The sequence below is a fragment of the Halichoeres trimaculatus genome, unplaced genomic scaffold (assembly GCF_033239565.1).
Source record: "Halichoeres trimaculatus isolate MK-OKI-2021-1 unplaced genomic scaffold, fHalTri1.1 fHalTri1_scaffold_1, whole genome shotgun sequence".
Lineage (NCBI taxonomy): Eukaryota > Metazoa > Chordata > Actinopteri > Labriformes > Labridae > Halichoeres > Halichoeres trimaculatus.
In genome coordinates this window covers 19,100,469-19,120,224 of record NW_027437179.1, presented here as the reverse complement: position 1 = coordinate 19,120,224, position 19,756 = coordinate 19,100,469, and the positions used below count along the sequence as shown (strand labels likewise).

Genomic DNA, 19,756 nt, shown 5'->3' with positions numbered 1-19,756 from the left:
CACGGTGTTTATCGCGCTTGACCAAAATATGTCAAATCTTCTACCAACCGAGTCAGCACGCAGCTGGGGCATTCAAACGAGTGTTATGAAATACACACTGGGTACTGAGTGTCAGATACTTTTATATCCAGAAAGCACCTTTGTGGTCAGATGTCACTATGGCAACATCTAAACTAGCACTGATCCCCTGGTTCAAAAAGAAATCATGTATTAAGACATGACGAGGAAACATTACATTAATATACATTTTATTTTATTATTTACTCTTTTTTAAAGATTTAGTATCGTTTTTTTTGCAGATGTTTGTATTTTACAATATCCTCAAATTCAGTCATTTGTAAAAACATTCATGAGGCATGTATAAAAAAACAGGGCATCACCAAGTAGACAGATTGATCCACACACTTCCTCAGACATATACATAAAAATGTATGCAAGTGTCCCTATGTATTTTACACATACATATACACATATTTATATAAAATACACTTTAAAAGTGTCGGTTATTTGTTCAATTTATGGTTGTAATCGGGGTTTCTCTTTTCAATCTGTCATTACCATGAAAACTGGACAAAATTTCCATGTAGAAAAGGAAAAACTATGATACTCATGGCAGTCTTTCACAGAAAGACTTTGAGGAAGGCAAAAACGCAACTCAAGCCTACCCTGCCTCTGCCAAACACGGAGAGGTGCACCATCCCTTACTGCCTGACACACAAGAAAATAAGAAAAAAAATACAAATCTTTCAATCAATGACAAAAAACATGTATGTGCCCGAAGCATCGAACATCAGGGCAGGGTCCAAAAGTTCTCCTACGTTCTCCTCACATATTTTTCGCTAGACATCTGAAAAGACCAAAGTGAGCTATCACCGATCTGCTTCTTGCGGAGAGTCCCAAAATCTCAGAATGTAGGGCAGACTGGACCAAGAAACTAAGGGCTCCTTTTTAGTATTGTAATATATGATGTTTCTTGACTTGCTTCTACAGCTTTAAACTTTAAGGTGAGCTCTTTTATGACACTGGGTGGTTACAGACAGCATCTAACAACACTTAACTTGCCAGATCTGCTGAAAAAGAAGAGGAACCTAAGCAAAGGGGAAGAGTGAGCACATCCTTCAAACAAAGCAAATATAAACTCCCCTGATCAAACTTAATAAAGGGGACAGGGAGAGGGCAAAATAAATACAAATAAAGCTACTTAGAATATCAGCAGGGGTATGCCTGTCAAATCACACAGTCAAAAATAAAATAAGCATTTTTGGGATTAATTGAGAACAGAACAACAACACTGCATTTAGCAATCTTAGTGTTTCTCCTTAACATCACCTGAGGAGAAAATTCTGAGCACAAAGTCCCATAGTGATTGGCTTCTTCGTTTTACTCCCAGCAGGAGAAGAGAGAAGTTTCTGTTGATTGTTGCAGGACAGGACAGGTTGTCCAATCAGTTAATATTCTCTATCAAACTGTACTCTTTGTCAGTCTTTCAGAGAGTATTGTTTCCTCAGTCCTTCGTCATGTCTTCCCCTCTTTTGCTTCTGTCCATTTCAGTGAGATAATAGAAAGGGATGTTTTGGGAGGAACCCTACAGGTATTTTCACATAAACACTGTCAGTTATCTTAGAGAAAGCAGCAGTTAACACTATCTGTACTAACAAAACAAGCTGTCAATAGACCATATCCTTATCCCTGTGGTCAGATGTGATGATGAGAGCATGTGTATTCTTCATTCTTGATGTATCTAAAAACTCTGGAGTTTCTAAGTGGCAGACTTTGCAGCTCTTGAGAAAATTACTGGTTAATTCTTTGTACATATTCATATAAAAACTGAGTGAAGGAGCAAAGGAATAACTGGAGGTGAAGGGAAAGTTGGATGGTGGACACAAAGATACACAATGATATATAAAGCTGTGACCAGGTGAGGGCAAGATCATGCTCCTGAGTCCACGTGTAAGCAAAACAGAGTGACATTTCAATGAGCGAAGGGGATACCAGAGACTGTGACCATAGCAGACATGAAGAAGAGGGTACTGAAGTAGTAAAAAATATGGACGAGGGTGATTGAGGAGACCACTAGGCTAGCTCCATAGTCCTGCATAGTTTCCGTGCAGGCCAGAGCAGAGTGGTCCACCTGCTACAAACAGCTTGGTGCCAGAGTCGTCGTAGCAGTGGGTGTACACAGCGTTGGGGAAGGAATGAATGTCTGAGAAGTAACTCCTCCATGTGTCATCATGATTCTGAGAGGAAAACAAAAAGTTGGGGAAAGGGAAAGGGAGATATTTAGAAAATACCGTCAATCCATGACCACAAGGGATAATGTGTGAGGCAAAATCCAGTTTGTCACTACAATTTTAAAACAAACTCCATACCAGCCATCCTTTCCCTGTCGTGAGCTTGAGTATGCCATCTCCTGGGCACTTCCTATACCCCCCAGCTGGATTTAAAGGGTTTTCCAGGAATCTCTGGGCCCGGATGTCATAGAACAGAAGAGAACCTTGGCCAGTACCCACTGTCACGATGTGCTCATAGAAACTCACTGAACGGATCCCTGCACAGACACAGATTCCTTCAGCTAGACATAAAAAATATAACAGTCATGCTTTTATAGTACATCATGTAATCCATTACAACAGATTGGATGTTGCAAATGAATGCTCTGAGTGTGTTTTTACAAGAGTACAGATCATTTACCACTTCCTCTCTCTCTGGAATTGACAGACTTGATGCTGTGTGTTGGCTGCCGTGGATCAAGAAAGGAGACATGCGCCTGAGAGCCCACAGCGTACACTGACCAGTCTTGTCCGTATGCCAGACACACATTCTCTTTGCAGTGAGGCAGCTTGGTGGACAGTATCTGGAGGGACATGAGAAAATGTCAAATAAGAAACAAACAGATGCTATCCGATTCTGCTTGAGTAAATCCTGTCCCTTGAATGCTCAAGTACTTAGATAAAAATGCTCCTTCCTCTTCAGAGAGATGAACTTTATTCTGACAAGTCTCATTGTGAAAATGTCCAAAGTAAAAATCAGACAGCTGCTTCATGCAGCATCCCATAAATTGTTTTGACTGGCGGCAACTCAGTTACAGACATTATGGATTGCTATTGAGTCAAATCCTGTCTGACTGTCTCACTTGCTTTTGTCAGTTGTTTGGATGCATTTAGTCAGCTTTATAACCAGAGAAAACTCTTCACAGGACCTGTTTGTTTTCACCTGGTGGATTGCAGAAAAAATGATCACTTCATGATAATTTATCAAACAAGGTGTTACAGCATGATTTACCTTGCACAAGTTGTGCTCAGCCTTCCAGAGGTGGAAATAGCCATCCAAGGACACAGCACCCAGTTCCTAGATGAAAAAAAAAAAAAAAAAAAAAACAGGAAGGAGCATATCGATAAATTAAGCTTGGACATTAAGAAGGAAAACACAAGGACTGTCTGTCATCTTGTTTCATAAGTTTTTAGAACCATCCTTAAGTTCAGTCTCTACAGTAAGAAGACCTGCAATCAGGATCAAATATGTTGATTTTCACAGACTACTTCCCTGGTCAGCTACATCAAAACATCATAAAAAAAGTTCAAATTCAAACTTACTTCCAGTCCACTTCTACTCGTTTCTATACTCAGTGCATTGCATTATTTACCCCAAAATAGCACAGGCACTGATGCAGCTTGATTTCCATATGTTGCAGGCTTGTATGTTGTGTGTGTAACACTAGAGCTACTTTGTTCAACTTGGTGTGCAAATGGATAAATTATATCTGGCCCCTGATTGTGTCTACAGTTATCAATATCAATATCTGAAACAATATCTATTTTCCACCTTATTTACCCTTTTGTATACCTTTAATAAGAAGACGATGCCAAAGTGTGGTTGACATGTTGATGTTACAGGGACAGATTAAACTTCAACTAATTGTATGATGAGGATGAAGCTTACTTTGTGGTTGTTGTTGAAGGCCAGAGCGCGGACTTTACAGTTGTATGGGTTGGTGTACTCCTTTGGGATATCCTTCAGGGCACGGTGGGAGATGTGGGCGTAAGAGGGTACTGTCTGCTCATTCTGACTGCGCTCTGCCTGACTCATTACATCTTCTGTTACCTCCCAAAGGCCCATGGAACCATCTCTGGAACCTAGGAGTACGAGCAAATACAACACATGCTGATTAAAGGCAGATTCTACTGTCTGCAGGCAAAAACAGTGTTGTACCACTGTTGGGGTACAAAGAAGACACAAAATCCTAAAACTTGAGCAGCTAGAGACAACTTACCAGACACAGCCATGTTGTCACTGATCCATGCTATTGAGAAGATCCAGTCATTGTGACCATCCTGAAAATCAGACAGCTGATAAGTAAAGCAACATGATTCCTTTTACACTGCTTACTGTGTTGGGGAGGTAATTGCTTAGCAAAAAATGGCTGTTGAATACAGACTTTCTCGACTCTGGTGTGGTGTGTGTAGGTGTGCCAATCAAAGGAACTTCACAGACTGCATGTCAGACACTTTAAATTTCAGATGTTAGTAAACAAAGAGGTCAATAAGCATCATTGAATCCCAATAAACTTCAAAAGTTGAGGTAGCTTAACTTTTTCTCATAAAAGTATTTACATATTGATCCTATCAAAAACTAATTCAGCAGTATGTCTCTTCAAAGTAGTGTAAGGATTTGAAAAAGTCTCCCTTCTAGATATATGCCTGATAGTAATCCGCAACCTAAAATGATATTACTAGTGCCAGAGTTAGGCTCCAGATCGGGTCAGACAGGACCAGACTGATTTACAGCATGTTGAAGTCTCAATAGCTGTGTTTCCATTACACCTTTTCAGAAAATAAGAGAGATATTTCTGACGTTTCGGTTAAGAACAACTGTGCCTTGCCAGTGTTTCCATAATGACTAGAATTGCGCACAACTTGAGTAAAGTAAAACGTAACGTCTATCCAGACTCTGCACTCATGATGATGGCAATTTATGAAGATTGGTGTTTTTATTCTCGGCTCAAACTGTCAGCCGTGATCCTGCCAGCTCAAAACAGGCAGGAATGAAACACTGGATGAAACTCATCATCTCCAGCTAACATACTTTCACTCATGCACACAAACCTCCGCCCCTCCCTCCTGCTGCACTCTGACCTGCTCACAGCCGTCCTCATGCCTCCAGAAATGTCGCACAAAAACACAAATATCTGCATTGAACATATAAATAACAGCAGAGTAGGGATGCACAATATTATCGGCACAATATCAGTATCGGCTGATAAAAGCTTAAAAACACGTTTAACAAACACGTTACAAAAATTTCTGCCGATAGGCACAGCCAATAAGGTGCTCTTCAGTTAGGATTATTATTATTTTCCATCTGAAAAATAAGCTCCTTAAATAAAATGTAGCACTTCTTTTATTTGCACTGCAGAGCTCTGTGTCTGTCACCAGGTTGTTACAGTAGCTCTAAAATAATCAAATGCAACTTGGTTATGTTTAAAATGCATTGTACATTTAAAGTTCATGTGATCTAAAGAAATTATTTTTCTGTATTTCAATACTGGATGTCTTGAGTTTGAAAAAATAATACATTTCTTATATATGGTAAAATCAATTTTTTTTGTCTTGTTTTATGTGTGTTTCTTAAACAAATAAGACCGTCACAATTAGAGTAACATATAAATTCCAGTACAGGATAGGCTTAGCTTTCTTTACAGTGAAAAAAACAAACAAACTTGTTATTATCAGTATCGGTATTGGTCAATAGGGGTTTCGATATATCGGCATATCGGATATCGGCAAAAATCCAATATCGTGCATCCCTACAGCAGAGCTGATAAAATATGAACGCTGGTGTCCGTAGGTGTGGCAGTGGACACGTGGGGTTGAGGGAGGTGCATTGTTATGGCAATGTGACATGTTTTGCAAAAATGGTATTTCCATTGTACTTTTGCAATAAAGTTCAATATTGAAACTTCTGAAAAAACACCTCATGAGAGCGTAATTTTTTATTGAAATTTCAGAGGTTTTTTTGAAAATGTGGTGTGTCCATTACAGTTTATATATTGCGATATTAAGGTTTTGCGCTGTCTAAGTGTAATGGAAATGCAGCTTGTGACAACACCACACTGGATGATGATGATTAGTAGTGAGAAGACAGATCTTTGTTTTGCTATGCTGAAAATGATTTCTTGGACTCATTTTGTAGTAATGGTGGACCCTGGAGCTGGACTGACAAAAAAAAGGACAGAAGAGAGCTAAATTAGAGCGTAAGAGAGCACGAGCCAATCACAGATGCATCTCAGAGCGCTGAGCTGTGAATAGGGCTAAACATAGCTGGCTTCTTAACTATGGTGCAAACTTACAAAGTTTGCTTGTTGTCCCCATTTTAAACAAGAGAGCTATGTAATTGTTGATAAATTATCTCGTCACATTATTATCTGGTAAAACTTGTCTTGATCAAAGAAAAGTAGTGTTATAAAGAAGATTTGCTATCTTTCATTTTTCAAAACAAGCACATGTCTTGTTAAGAGTCACGTCATCACTTAAGTGTGCACGCAATTTCAGCCCAAGTTGTTACTGCAGTCCACTTCAAGATTGTCCTTACTGGTCCTTTAACCACTCCAGTTTAACTTTATGGTGTTATTTTGTTAAAAGTGATTTGGTTTCTGCCTGGCTTTGTCCTCTACAGCCCTGCATACATTTGATCCCTGTTAGCCATGAGCATTAATAGTTTTATTCCGATATAATTAATTGGATGGCTGATGAGGCTGAAGGGTAATGCAGTATTTTCAAATTTATAAGCACTGAGCTGTCAAAATTGTTCCTTCTAATGCAACAAACTATAAGTCAATAAGCCATAATAGGACAGCTTAAAAATACATTCAGTGTAGTTTGAAACACTCATGACAAAGGCTAGGATTAGACCCGCAACAGTAGAACACAGCCAAATAAACCCACAACAATCCATCCCACTTACATCTCCAACACAAACAGGGTCCAGCGTAGGAAGCTGATAGATGGCCAGACTATTGGGGTTGTCTCCACCTGTGGCCAGCAGTGTTCGGGAGGGGTTCAGTTCAATAGCATGAATGCCACAGCCTTGCTGGTCCAGCCGGGAGCGAGAACCTGCATTAGATTGGTAATGCCTCCCTGACACCACTCCACCCACCATCCCAGAGCCTCCACCTTGACACTCTCTGTCCTTCAGCATGGGAATGCGTGTTATCTGCCCCGTCAGGACATCAGCTACAAAGAGCTGTAGGTAAAAAGAGGAAAAGATCAACTTAGCCACTTAAGTACATGAGTTACAACATACAATGTGAGCCACAGTATGTTACTATAATGTTAAAATTGTTATCAGGAAGTGGTTCTTTTCTGGAATAGTGGTGTGAAATTGTTTTTATTAATTGATTCTTAAAAAAAAAAAAACACAAAAACTTGAATCTTGACAACAAATGGAACACAAACTTTGTTTGGCCCTATAAAGCCCATTTTGACAAGACCTGACAACCTTCAACTGTGCCCCAAAATCAGATACAAGTAGCTTGGGTTTGTGACAGGAGCTTGATTTCTTCTTTCAAAAAATGAGCACTACCTTTAAACATCACACAATCATTTTTCCTTCTAATAAGCTGCCTTCACTTTCACATGGTCTCTCAGGAAGCTAAAAAGTCAAAGTGTACTCCAACACCTTGGGATGGGAACTGATAAGAGTTCATTAATACTGATGCTGTTATCAGTTTTATTTTTGATTCTATTTCATTATAGCTTAAAAATAATCTAGGATACAATCACATGGACACTTTTGATTCAACTAAAAGCTGTTGAAAGTAAACATAATTTTGATGGCTACCAAAAAAGCAGTCACTCTTTACACTGCAACACCAGCAGTGTAGAGCATCAACAGCACAACTGATATTAAGTGCTGTCCTGCATCAACATGCTTCCGCATGTTGCTGGTGTTTCCTTGCTCCAAATCAAAACAGCCATAGACATCACACTTGAGCTGTTAGCATCACTTTTTATTAAACTGGGCCTCTTTGAAGTTTTTTTTTTTTTTACATTATTTTAATCAATTTGAAAAGACTATGGCATATTGTACTTTTACTTGCATGATACTCAGCAAGGATCAGTCTTTAAGTACCTCATTCAGTTATCTAATGGTTACGATGGTTGCATTAACCTAAAAATATCCTTTCTTTTTACATTGAAATTATGATGCCATGCATATTTTACAAATGAAGTTATAGTATATGCAACTGATATGTCATATGAAAAAAAAAATTAAATAAAGGCATCTCACCGTGTTGCACTTGGTCCCACACACCACCTGCCTGTGGTTGAGCCACTGGGAGGCAAACACCTTGTTGAGCCGCCCCAGAGAAAACTCCCTCTCCTTGAGGATACCAGGGAGCCTCCCAGCTGCAAAGCCCCGCAGACTTCTCTGGAGTCGCAACTCGTGCTGCTGCTGAGGCCTGAACTCCCGACCCCGGAGGGCACATACCACTGAGCGCCGACTGCACCACCACTGCTGGGCATGGCGTGAAGAAGAAGAAACACGGTTCCGCTTGTGTGGTGGCTGACACCAGCCCTGCTGAAGGAGGGGGGAATAACTGGGTTAGGATTCTGTGAAAGGAGGAGGTCTTTATCAAAAGATAGACCTGCACACCACCACTGCATCAGTTTGGTTCAATGCAGATACTGAATAAGAGCAACATGCCGTGCTGGTATTACTAGCAGTCTATAATGAAGGAGCAGAAGAAACCTACAGTTAGATAGCAGACCTCAGAACTATTTACACATCAGTGTTGTGTGTTTCATCAAGACCGTAAACGAGACATCAGACTGCATATAGATGTGTTTTCTTGCTTTGATTTCTTGACAACAGCTACAATGACATCTGGATTTCTTCTGAAAAATGACAAGTGGTCTTTGTTATAAATTGAAAACCCCTGACCTACATATCCTCTTGTGCAACAATACTGTGTACAAGAGAAAAGATTCCATTAATTAATATGAAATAGTTTCAGAAGAAATCTGTGTAGTTTTAACCATTTTTGTGTGAGTCTGATAATCAAGTCTGAAGCTGTCTTGAAGAAATTAATGTGGTCAGAACCAGATCTGTTTATGGAGTTGCTGTTTGAATTTAGTGATTTTTGTGAGGTTTTGCATATGGAACATTTCAGGAAATTGTTGACCTTAAATACAAATAAAGTATCTTGCTGGAAAAACTCCAAATACAATTTCTGATTTCAGTGTTTGCAGATTTGTGGTGTCTAGGTGGGTGTCAACAGCTGACTGTTCAGTAGTGATCTCTGGGCTGACAAGTAGTCATGTAATTCCATTCTACGGGTAATTTGAACAGACTTCGAGGGGACCATCCACGGTTAGGCTATCTGTACTGTTAGATAACTGATACTCAACGTTTGGACTTGCTTTATAGTCAACGTTAGCAACACAGCAACAGCTAACGTCAAGCCAAATTTAGCGAACACACATAATGTTAGGAGTCTTTAGCGATGATATAAGCGATTAAGTAAAGAAACTTGAGAGTGACATTTGTCTATATAATGAAATTAAGGGTCTGTCAAAACTAACATCATATGGTAGGTCCTCTCATTGAGTTAACGATTTATTTACAGCTCCAGTAAGATGAGCTAAGCTACTCATTGCTAACGTTGAGCTAGCTGTCCTAACGAACTGCATTTGGCCATCGCCTTGCTAGCATTTGCGAGTACTGATGTTTAAACGCTGGTGCTATTATTTAAAACAGACCACAAAATTCCTGTTTTCTCTACAAAATAAAGTGCGGCTCGTACTGTACTATAGACAAAGATTACAATTCTGCATTGTCTGAGCCTTTATCTTCATTGCCTGGAGAGCTCACTGCTAGTTAGCACGCTAACAAACTAGCCAGTGTTAGCTTTAATTGATCCACACCGGTTTCCGCCTACCTGTTGTTGGTCCTTGGGCTCTCCTGCCTTCCTTTTCCTGCTAACTGTTTTTCTCGCCATAATCTGATACACACAGTTCCCTCACCCACATGGAGGGTAAAAGTGACTCTGGACACTGGATCATATAATGGCGATATGCTATTTTGTTCCTTGGCCCTCGCTGGCAGCGTCCGACGAGGAGGAAGGGCGATCACATACGGGAGAGGTTGGTTTGTCGCTAATTAAGATTGTCGCTGATTTACTAGCCTTGACTCAAAAAACGGTGTCGGTCTAGGGTCCTTCAAACGATGCAGTTTCAATAGTTTCGACAGCAACAGCCAGAGGGTTAACTGTCTTTTTTTCTACCAAGTCGCGTCAGCAACGGCGAAAGCATTGAGCAGCGCGCAGCCGCACTCAAATTAAACATCAACAAAAACAAGGTCGTATGTGAACGCGATCGTCGTGCGTGCTCGTTCACGACAGCTGCTGATCACAGTCTACGCTACCGATTCAAGTAGAATCAGAGAGTACAACGATTTCCTGTACTTTTTCGCTTTGTAAAATGTGATACTTCAGTTGAAAAAGAATACTATCTAATAGTATAACCCTCATTATATTGCAAAGTTTCATGTTCACAAATGTAAATTTGATAGTAGTTATAAGTAAAAGCTGTCAAAATTATGATACTGTGCCCCCACTTACATGACATTATCTTACCTTCAATTTTATTTTTACTTGTGACACCTGGCATGTCTTTATGTTTTTATTAATTTATTTTCTGTTTATTTGTCCTTTTTATTTAATGTTTATGCAATGTGTATCCCTTGTGTTGTTTGTTTATTGCACTATTGTTATAAATGACATTTACTGTTAAAGAATAATCAAAAAACAACATCTTTTGTTTCTTAAGTTATATTTCTACAAAATTGTGACACAAGGAATGTGTTATCTTTGAAGGCCTTGTAAACATACAATAAAATATTACTGTGAAGATATTATCAAAATGTTCTCCTGTATTTATATTCTATTTTATAATTCATGATTGTCACGACAGTTCTTGATCAATAATAGTTGTTTGATCTAATGTTTGACTCATCTACTCCCAAACCCCAGTGATGGCACTATTTGTACTTTTTTTAATGTTTTGTTGGCAGATGTAAAACATTACCTGTTTATCAACCTTGGTCTGTCTAGGCAGAGCACATATGGCATCTACTTTGAAGTGTTATGTCTGCTGACAGGGCACAGAGGTGGATGCTTCTAGTTGCAACACAATACCTAGATGGAGAATTGTCTGTATTGTTTGAGTATTCTCTGTGCTCAGAAAAAAATAAAAACGCAATGGCTTTAGAAGAGAGGAAAAAAAGCCATAGAGCTTCCCATCCTTTGCTTTGTGTACACAGATGTATTGTGACTATCCTTTTGAACAAAATCATCAAACTAAACTAAAAAAGCAACAACGACAACAGTCAACAGTCTCACCACTGAAAAAAATGTGAACATTTAATCATGTAGGTTCTCAAAATCAATCATAAAGAAAATTGAACATTTTGCTAATCACAGTTCATGGGGCTTGGTAAGAATTATTCAACTTACCCGTCTTCACTTAAACCACCAAGATATTTAGATGTCCATTAGAGTCATTTATGTTCCATGTTCAATAATAGAATGACTTAAAAATGGAACTGATATTGACTCTCAGACGTGATGGCCGAAAAAATAAAAACCAATCGCAAATCATTCTTGTGGCTGGATGACCATAACACATCAAGGAGGAGGTCCAGAACCTGCTCTGCTTTGTTCACTCCATTTTTTGGCTGTCAGGAAAGAGATTTGGGTGACTTTACTTTTTACACCAGTTGTGTGATAACCCAGAGTAATGGTACCATCAAGAGTATGCTGAGGGTACAAACATTTATAACGCAACCTCACACCTTGTGTTATTTTTCATTTCCTGAATTGAGCACGGTCATAAAAAATAGAGTAAAAGGAAAAGGGGGGAAGAAAAAAGAGAAAAAGTATCCTAAAGGGTGTGTTTGAACATAAAGGTAATCTCTATGAACTGTGCTCTTCTTTGTAGTTTGTTTGATTCTTCCTTCATATCATTCAGACTGAAGGTGTGGTAATGTCTCCAAGTATCAAAATGTGTTTGGACCCATTAAATAGATGGTTTGTAACTTGTAGAACATAGGAAAAAGTACTGGACCTGCCCCAGGCAAAGTGTCACTTCTTCCAGTCACATTTGCTAATTAAAAGCCCTTAATCTTTCACCATGCCAATCCCAATGCACATCCCCACAACAGAGCACAAGATTATGGACATTTCAGTCATTTTGCCTGTAGTGCAACTGAGCAGATATGCTTTACAAACATATGTATCATGGATCTCAGGAGGGTCATAAATGCACAATATAAAAATAACGTTTTCTGGTATTTTCTGGTACACCGGATCAACATTTGGAAAATGCTTTTGTGGTGGCATAACCCCATTTTTACTTTCAGATTAAGATGGTTGAGATGCAGACAAGCCTACAGTTAAGACTACCACTCCCTATTACACATGAGAACCAAAAGTGAACAAGTCAACAAACAAAATTTATGTTTAAGTAAAATTTGTGGCACAAAATCCAATTACAAAGAATAAATGACAGAATTTACTGAAATCAAACCTTTTTTTAAGTTACATCCAAATTTCCAGCAAGGCTTAAAGACCAATCCAAACTCCCAACAGAATCTCTGGGCTCAAAGTGCCGTCCAACAATCACACAATATGAAATGTCTCTATTGCACTGTGACGTGGCTGCAAAGACAACCTTCTCTTTTTCAAACCATTCACTCTTTTCCAGTATGCAGAAAGAAAGTCCATAGTGATTAAAACACTTCTACTGTCATGAGTTAACTTATCTTACATTATAACAAACTCTTTATTTTAAATGAAAGTGTCAGTGTACTATTTTAAATAACTTGATAATTAAGTAACACGTGTCTGTGCAGTGAGTGACACATCAGTGCCAGTGGGTTTTGGGATATTACGTTTCATTTCCTACAGAGAAACTGTGACAATTCCCCCACACTTCTTTAAACATGCCTTTCCAGTGCAGGTCAATGAGCATACTGGGCAGTAGTATCTCTTTTGAACTGAGTTAAACTGACAACTCTTGTATTATGCACTTCCTAAAACAGAGAGCAAACAATGGCGTTTTCAAAATGACATGACAAAAGTGCCCAAATGAACTGAAAAAAAAACCATGAATGAATGAATGAATAGAATTAAGTAAAACAGAACTAGGTGCAGGGCACCAGCACAGAGAGGGCACTTCTTGAGACTAGAGTTGTCTGTCTGACAGCAGGGCCTTTGTTTTTTTTTTTAATCCTTAAATCTTTTAGCCTTTTTTAATCTTTGAATATTAGTTGGTTCAGTTTGAAAAGAGTCTACTCAAGGCCCCCTAACCCCTCCACCATTTAGTAGGTCTGCACGGCGCAGTGGAAGATGGCAGCTTAGTTGTAGGGAGTTTCAAGAGTTGAAACTGGTCTGTCTGTGGTGCACTCAGAGGCTGACATCTGCCTCCATCCAGTCTTGCAGTTCTTTGAGTCACTTTCATACACTTCCATATGGAAGCAAGCAGAACAGCATTAAAATGTGACAGCCCCATTCTTACAGTTTCTCTTGCAAAGCTGACAAGTTCCTCCCATCTTGTAAATACTCAAGAAGTACCAAAATCCTGGAACCAAATCCAAGGCTTCTGTAGAAAAACAAAACCCTCCATCATGACATTTCATTACCCTTTGACCCCCCTCCACTCTAGGCACACAGTATTTAAGAAGTGCTGAGACAAAATACAATTTAGCACAGAGAAAAAGACAACTGTCTCCTGACTGTCCCTTCCACAATCAAGGCAAGGGCAGCACGTGGTGGGATAGGGTGGGCAGAAGGTAAGGGGCTGTGTTGGCTAGTAGCAGGAGGCAAGCCATGGGCTGAGTGAGTGCTTAGCTCAGCTAGCAGCCGCCCGAGCCATTAAGTCCTCTAAAGCCTTGTCCTGATCGTTGTTGTGGACCAGCAGCACTTCTTTGATGGCATCTCGTTCAAATCCCATTTCACCAAATCTAGACATGAGCTCAAGAAACTGAAGGGCCTAGGAAGAATGGAAGACAAAAATGTAGTGTAATTATTAAGTATCACGTCAAGTTATATACTGTTTTCTAGTTTCCTAATTCAGTTTATCAGCAAAACAGTACATATGTTTTTTCAGGTGTACAGTTACCTCATGAGAAACTGAACAAACCTTTTCCTCTGAACACTGGTACATCTCTAAACATTCCTCCACTGCACTTGCATCAAAGCCTCGCTCACAGAGACGTCCATGAACAAACAGATAGTCCAGCACCTACAACAAACAGTAAACATGTGTTTGCAATAATTATGATTCAAATACAAGCCAGTGCATAGAAGACTTTGAGAAACCTGTAATGGGGTTTTCTTGTTTTTCTATCAAATGTTGTTTGAACTAAACAAATATCTATAAGGTTCATTATTGCCTTCTTAGGTATTTATCTCCCATCTCAAGAGTTAGTAAAGTTTTATGCTAATCCATAGTCTAATAGCAGAAATCCAGAAATCTTGCATATGGATTTACTGTGACATTTAACAGATGACAGAAATGTGTTCAATGTCACAACCCCCGAGTCAAAAGACAGTAGCCCTCATTTATCAAACGTGCATACGCCTAAAAAATGGGTGTACGCTCCTTTCCACGCACAGATCAGCATTTATCAATCTGAATGTGGGCGTCAGGTACGCTTTAATCCCACGCCAGGTCTGAGTCTGTGCACGCAAGTTTCATGTCAGTGGGCAGCGCGGTGCAGCGAGGGAACTCTGTCTGTAGAGGAAAATTATTAGATCATATGAACACAAAACATTTACAGACAGAAAAACTGATGTTTATAAATTAATATTTAGATCGCTGAATTAAAAATGACACGATAAAATGTTTCTAATATTTCACTCTTCTTCCGAGCTGTCAGCTGATTCCTCTCCATAAAAAAGCATGTTTCCTCCATTTTTTTTACTTAAAAACAATTAAAAATAGAGAAGCCGTTATCAGTTTTCAATGCACTGCACCTGATCAGGCGAACGCTGTGATTGGCCCTGGTACACACTGTTGCCATAAACTCGTTTTTACACCTAGATCAGCACCAATTTCCACGCAAGATTGTTAAATGAGGGCCAGTGTGATTAACCAGTTTTGTTGACTGCGATATTAATTCATCAAGAGAATGGAAACATCAATGACAATACGAGCTGACAAATAAGTAACTGTACAGTGTGTCAGACGATGACCATTCAACAATTTTATATTTCTGTGCATTGGAGTGTTAGGGAGCCGCACCTGCTCCACATTCTGCCCTTGTCTCTGCATGGCTCGCAGCACTCCTTCATAGGAGTAGCCCATGCCAACAAGGGTCTCCACACACTGCCGCTCACTGGGAGTCATACTGAGCAGGGCTCCACCACACGGCAGACCAGCAGATCCTGATCCTGGGTTAGCCTAGCGTAAAAAAAAAACAAGTCAATTATACATCATGTAATCCCACTTATGTGTACACTGTTGGGTGTATGTGAACATGAAGAGTATGATGTCCTGTTTACCGGCTTTGGTGCACCACTCTTGGTGTGGCTTTGTGGCTCAGGAGCAACAATAACTTGGGTTTTGGGTACGGCTGGCGGGCTGCCGTTTGGCAGGTTTTGTCTGGGTGCAGGGACAGGGCTGTACCTCGCTGGCTCTGGATCACCAGAATCAGAGAGCTTGGGAAAAGTTAGAGAGCGTATGTTACATGGCCGATCATCTGTGTCAAACCCTGTTCTCCCAGGATGCCCTACTCTGTCCATGTCCAGCAAGGCAACCAACCCATTTGGTTTATGTGCAAAGCCAGGTTTGACTGTGAGGCTGGTGTTGGTGCTTGGGGGTGATGGGCTGTTTCCACGTGACTCAGGCCCCTTCTGGGAGACCTCTGGAGGGGATGCAGAGGGAGGAGGATGAGGTTGAGGTTGGGGTTGGCTCTGGAGGATGTTCCTGAGCTCCTCCTTATCATCCAAAGTTTTTAGTTCAAGCTTGTCGAAGGGATCTTCTTCTCGCTCAAAGTCAGCTAAGTTGAGGCTGTGCGGCTGGGGAGTGCTGGGCTGGGTTTTCCTTGGGCCAAGGCTTGGGGCAGGCAGTGGAGTAAGGATGGCATTATGGCTCAGGCCCGCAAGAACGGGGTTCATTGCTGGTGGTAAAAGGTCCTGATCCTCTGCCGACTGTGGTTTATTCCCTCCACCACCATCGGCGTCCTTGGCCTGTGCCAAATGCTTCCTGTTCTCAGCCTCCTGCTTGGCTGCTGCCTCTTCTGCTCGGGCCTCTGCTGCTCTGGCCTCAGCAAGGTCAAGCCCCCAGCGCACACTGCGTCTCTCCAGAGAAAAGTCATACTGTTGACACCAAAGTGACAGGGAAAGTGAGGATAAATGGCACAGTGATTCACAGAAAGGAGAAAAATAAAGAATCACAAACATTCCCAATTCTAATTTGAGGTTGTTGCATTATGAAAAAATAACGGGTGCACAGCAACTTTGGTGCACTGAACAATTTCTGGCTCCAAGCAGTCATCCCGCTACCAGTATTTGCTTGGTCAAGCCTCTCTATCTGAATAATTACAAGTCAGACATGAGATGACTAGGTGTCAAGCAGGACTGCACACGCCTGGAAACATAATCATAAAGCAGGACTGAGAGAAGGGCCCGTAATGATCAGTGCAATGATATTATACATCAGCACAGTTCAGACATGCAGTGAGTAAATCTGAGTGCAGCACATTTGGGCACATTTAACATCACATTTTGAAAACATATCACAGTACTTGACAAACCTGTGTGTCCACCAGTAATGAGCCACAGTCTGGCAGAAAGAAACCAACAGGCAGTCCTACTTTGGCTGGGCAGCGGAACTTGTCATTGATCTTGAAAGGAACTTCATCAAGGTAGCTGATGGGTCCTGGTTACAAACAAAAACAAACAATTAGTAAATACTAGAAATATAAATACAGGTATTATAGGTGCCAGTACACATTCCTTCACTGCCCAATATTAAACCCAACCATCTGAAAAGACTGAAAACAGGATCTCACCATTGTTAAATGCATCTGATCCAGACTTCCTCGCAGCCATTTAGAGACGCCTAAAGCAAACATGAGCAAAGAGAGTATGCAGCAGAATTAAAAGCCTTGTTTAAACATCTGTTATTCTTTAAAACAAAATTGCTTCAATCAAAGCACAACAGAAACGACACAACATTCAACAGGCGAAATTTAATGCTTGATTCCATTCTCAATCCCTCAATGGATTTTAGCCATTTTTCAGATGAACATAATCCCGTTTCCTGGTCAAGCAGGGCAACAATGCCTGACATTATGAACACAGAGAAGCCACTGTTCTCACATCAACTGAACAGCACAACTTAGAACTGTGTATGCTGATATATTAAATGTCATAGATTTGATTCACTTCCACAAATCAGGGAGTGATCTGTGAGTACTGTTTTCTTGCATGAAAGCCCTATACATCTTACATTATATATTTCACATATATTTGATGCACTGTATACTCTATTTTTAATTTAATGTTGGTGCTTTCTGGTAATCAGTAACTTGAGTTTCCCTCAGAGATTTAAGTTCTATCCTATCTTCTTTCAAACATTAAGTTAATCAAGTCGATCACTGTTTTATAATCAGAGTAAAAGGCACTCCTACACTATTGGAAGGCACACCTTCTAAATGAGCTATCAAGTTTACAGCCCCCTGCTGTTTGTTGTTAGTTTGCATGTTTGATCAAATTAGCCATAGGACAACAGATGGCCACCTCTACAAAGCTAACACCAAAAAGGAAAATCCATAATCAGCTGAAAGTAGACTTTAATACAAACAGTTGATGCTCTGTGTTTTTATAGCCTACTTCTTTGAACCTTTAATGATGGATTCCACAGTTATTAAATCACAGATCACCAGCCTTCGTAAAAACAACTTAAAGCTGGAACGTTTAGTTTTTGAGAGAGAAGAGAGAACGCCATCACTGTCTTCTAAATGTCCTTATTGCTTAAAATGTTCTTTATCTACAAAGATAATCCATAGCAATAATTTAACAAGACAGGAAGCTGAATTTTTTTCTTACTTGATCATCTATAACTAAAATGTTTTGAACTTTCGGCTTAAAAGTAGATAAACTGGCTTAGCCGTTATCAAAATAGTTTGCAAAATTTTTTGTTTCAGCAACCATAGCAACAATGAACCTATTAACTTACTAATTGTTGCTGCTTTGTTATGCTCTCTAATCCACCAAATATTATCAGCAGAGGTCTGAAGAGTCCTTTATTTTACAATCTACTTATAACCAACCTCTTCATTACTCTGAAGTTCATCACGGTAATCAGTTTCTGTTTGATCACACAACCTAGGACCAGGCTTCGCTTTGTGTAATCATGTGTAGAAATAGGCTACACGTGATCAGGGGACATCTTGTGATCAGAAGAATCTTTCTATGGGGATTTTTTAAATCTTTTGATTGGGACTAAAGCTGAAAGTTTGTTACATGCAGTTAAAATCTTACAGCACTACAAGCAACTCAAGTACCTTGAATTACATAACCCCTACACACAACAAGTTAATGTTTTGTTCGAAAACAGATATTCTCAAAGTACAAGTTAAATTATTATTCTTAATATTTGTAACAAGTACAACGTCTCAAGACAGCCGTCACAGTGAAAGTGAAGTGTAAGTTTGCTAGCTTACTTAAAAAATCCCAACAGCTCCGAACTTAATATGATAACGAAAGGGTAGCGGTTATTAAAGAAAGCCCTATTTTAAAGACAATTCACTTTTGAGGCGAATTTCAGATTTCCAGGCTAAATTAGGCTCATCAGTTTGGTTATCAGGCGCACATAAGAATCTCATGTTCCTGAATTTGTTGTCATCTCATCTATTAGCATCAAGCTAAGCTATTACTATGTTTGGTTGCTCCTCACTCAACACGCTAACAGAGAACATACAGTGACAGTTACACCAAGAAGTCACTGTCGACGACTACAGTAGTTGTGATTGACGGACTATTTAGGACATTTTATAAAATATCGACCTTAACCCGAAAAAAATGTATTGGGGAAAGCTTCGTCCCATGCTAATACGCTTAGCATTGCCAGTGGCCTGTCTGTAACGTTTTGTGGATAGGACAGACCGCTGTCTGTGCTGCCACCGCCCCTCAAACTGAACTGAGCTCACGTAGAAGCAAAAACATTCATCACCTGTTTCTGCTCCGTCTTCTTCTTCCAAAATCCAAGTGACGTCTCGTCAAGGGAGCACTAGAAGTCAAACTAATATCCAGATGAGTTTTATTTATCCTGACATCTCTTTCCCGTTTCAGTGTGGGACGCCATCTTGATTTGTGAAGCTCCCCACCACTGGTTCCTGTCTGACGTCACTCGCCGACGTGACGTAGGAACATAGCTGCATTTCACGCACCCAGCTGAGTGTAAATAAAATTGTGCTTGAACTTATTCAAACCATTTATATCTTATTCTGTTAAAGACATGAAAACTCAGCTGTCAATAGTTAGGGACTTAAATACTTTTATGGGCAAAAAAATAATGAATGCTGCAAAGCCTGCAAACTGAGTCTAATCAAAGAAATATGAAATTATCTGACACAAAATCCCTTCCCACTTGTAGAGAAGTCCTGATAGTTAGTTCTATCAGTTCCTGATGGTTATTGTTTTCATGGTGTCATTTTTTTTTAATTATTGATAGCTGTTGAGGCCATAACA

At 39.9% G+C, this 19,756-nt stretch overlaps 2 protein-coding genes across 5 annotated transcripts; both read right to left on the bottom strand.

Moving 5' to 3' along the window:
* Positions 1 to 236: 236 nt before the first annotated feature.
* Positions 237 to 10,398, bottom strand: dcaf12 (DDB1 and CUL4 associated factor 12). Of its 4 annotated transcripts, none has more exons than XM_074677599.1 (9): positions 9,938 to 10,398; positions 8,287 to 8,577; positions 6,961 to 7,239; positions 4,271 to 4,331; positions 3,940 to 4,133; positions 3,283 to 3,348; positions 2,692 to 2,854; positions 2,370 to 2,572; positions 237 to 2,237 (listed from the first exon to the last, which is right to left on the bottom strand). In XM_074677599.1, the coding sequence occupies exons 1-9, from the start codon at positions 9,995 to 9,997 to the stop codon at positions 2,079 to 2,081; spliced, it is 1,476 nt and encodes a 491-aa protein (XP_074533700.1). In that variant the 5' UTR covers positions 9,998 to 10,398; the 3' UTR covers positions 237 to 2,078. The 4 variants fall into 4 exon arrangements, with proteins under 4 accessions (XP_074533700.1, XP_074533721.1, XP_074533711.1 ...); XM_074677620.1 differs by having other exon boundaries at positions 2,370 to 2,548; XM_074677610.1 differs by having other exon boundaries at positions 8,287 to 8,574.
* A 984-nt stretch (positions 10,399 to 11,382) lies between these two features.
* On the bottom strand, positions 11,383 to 19,434 carry ubap1 (ubiquitin associated protein 1). Its single transcript, XM_074677536.1, has 7 exons — positions 19,239 to 19,434; positions 17,074 to 17,123; positions 16,816 to 16,940; positions 15,563 to 16,378; positions 15,303 to 15,461; positions 14,199 to 14,300; positions 11,383 to 14,048 (listed from the first exon to the last, which is right to left on the bottom strand). Exons 2-7 carry the CDS (start codon positions 17,111 to 17,113, stop codon positions 13,908 to 13,910), a joined length of 1,383 nt encoding a protein of 460 aa, XP_074533637.1. The 5' UTR covers positions 17,114 to 17,123; positions 19,239 to 19,434; the 3' UTR covers positions 11,383 to 13,907.
* Between the last annotated feature and the right edge of the window lie 322 nt (positions 19,435 to 19,756).

Coding starts and splice junctions, on each gene's coding strand:
- ubap1 (XM_074677536.1), bottom strand. CDS start 17,113: ATGGCTGCGAGGAAGTCTGGATCAGATGCATTTAACAATG. Junction 14,301..15,302: donor AAGGGCAGAATGTGGAGCAG/GTGCGGCTCCCT, acceptor TGTTTGTTGTAG/GTGCTGGACTATCTGTTTGT. Junction 14,049..14,198: donor ACCAGTGTTCAGAGGAAAAG/GTTTGTTCAGTT, acceptor CATTCTTCCTAG/GCCCTTCAGTTTCTTGAGCT.
- dcaf12 (XM_074677599.1), bottom strand. CDS start 9,997: ATGGCGAGAAAAACAGTTAGCAGGAAAAGGAAGGCAGGAGAGCCCAAG. Junction 7,240..8,286: donor GTGGGACCAAGTGCAACACG/GTGAGATGCCTT, acceptor TTTTACCTACAG/CTCTTTGTAGCTGATGTCCT. Junction 3,349..3,939: donor CCTTCAACAACAACCACAAA/GTAAGCTTCATC, acceptor TTTTTCATCTAG/GAACTGGGTGCTGTGTCCTT.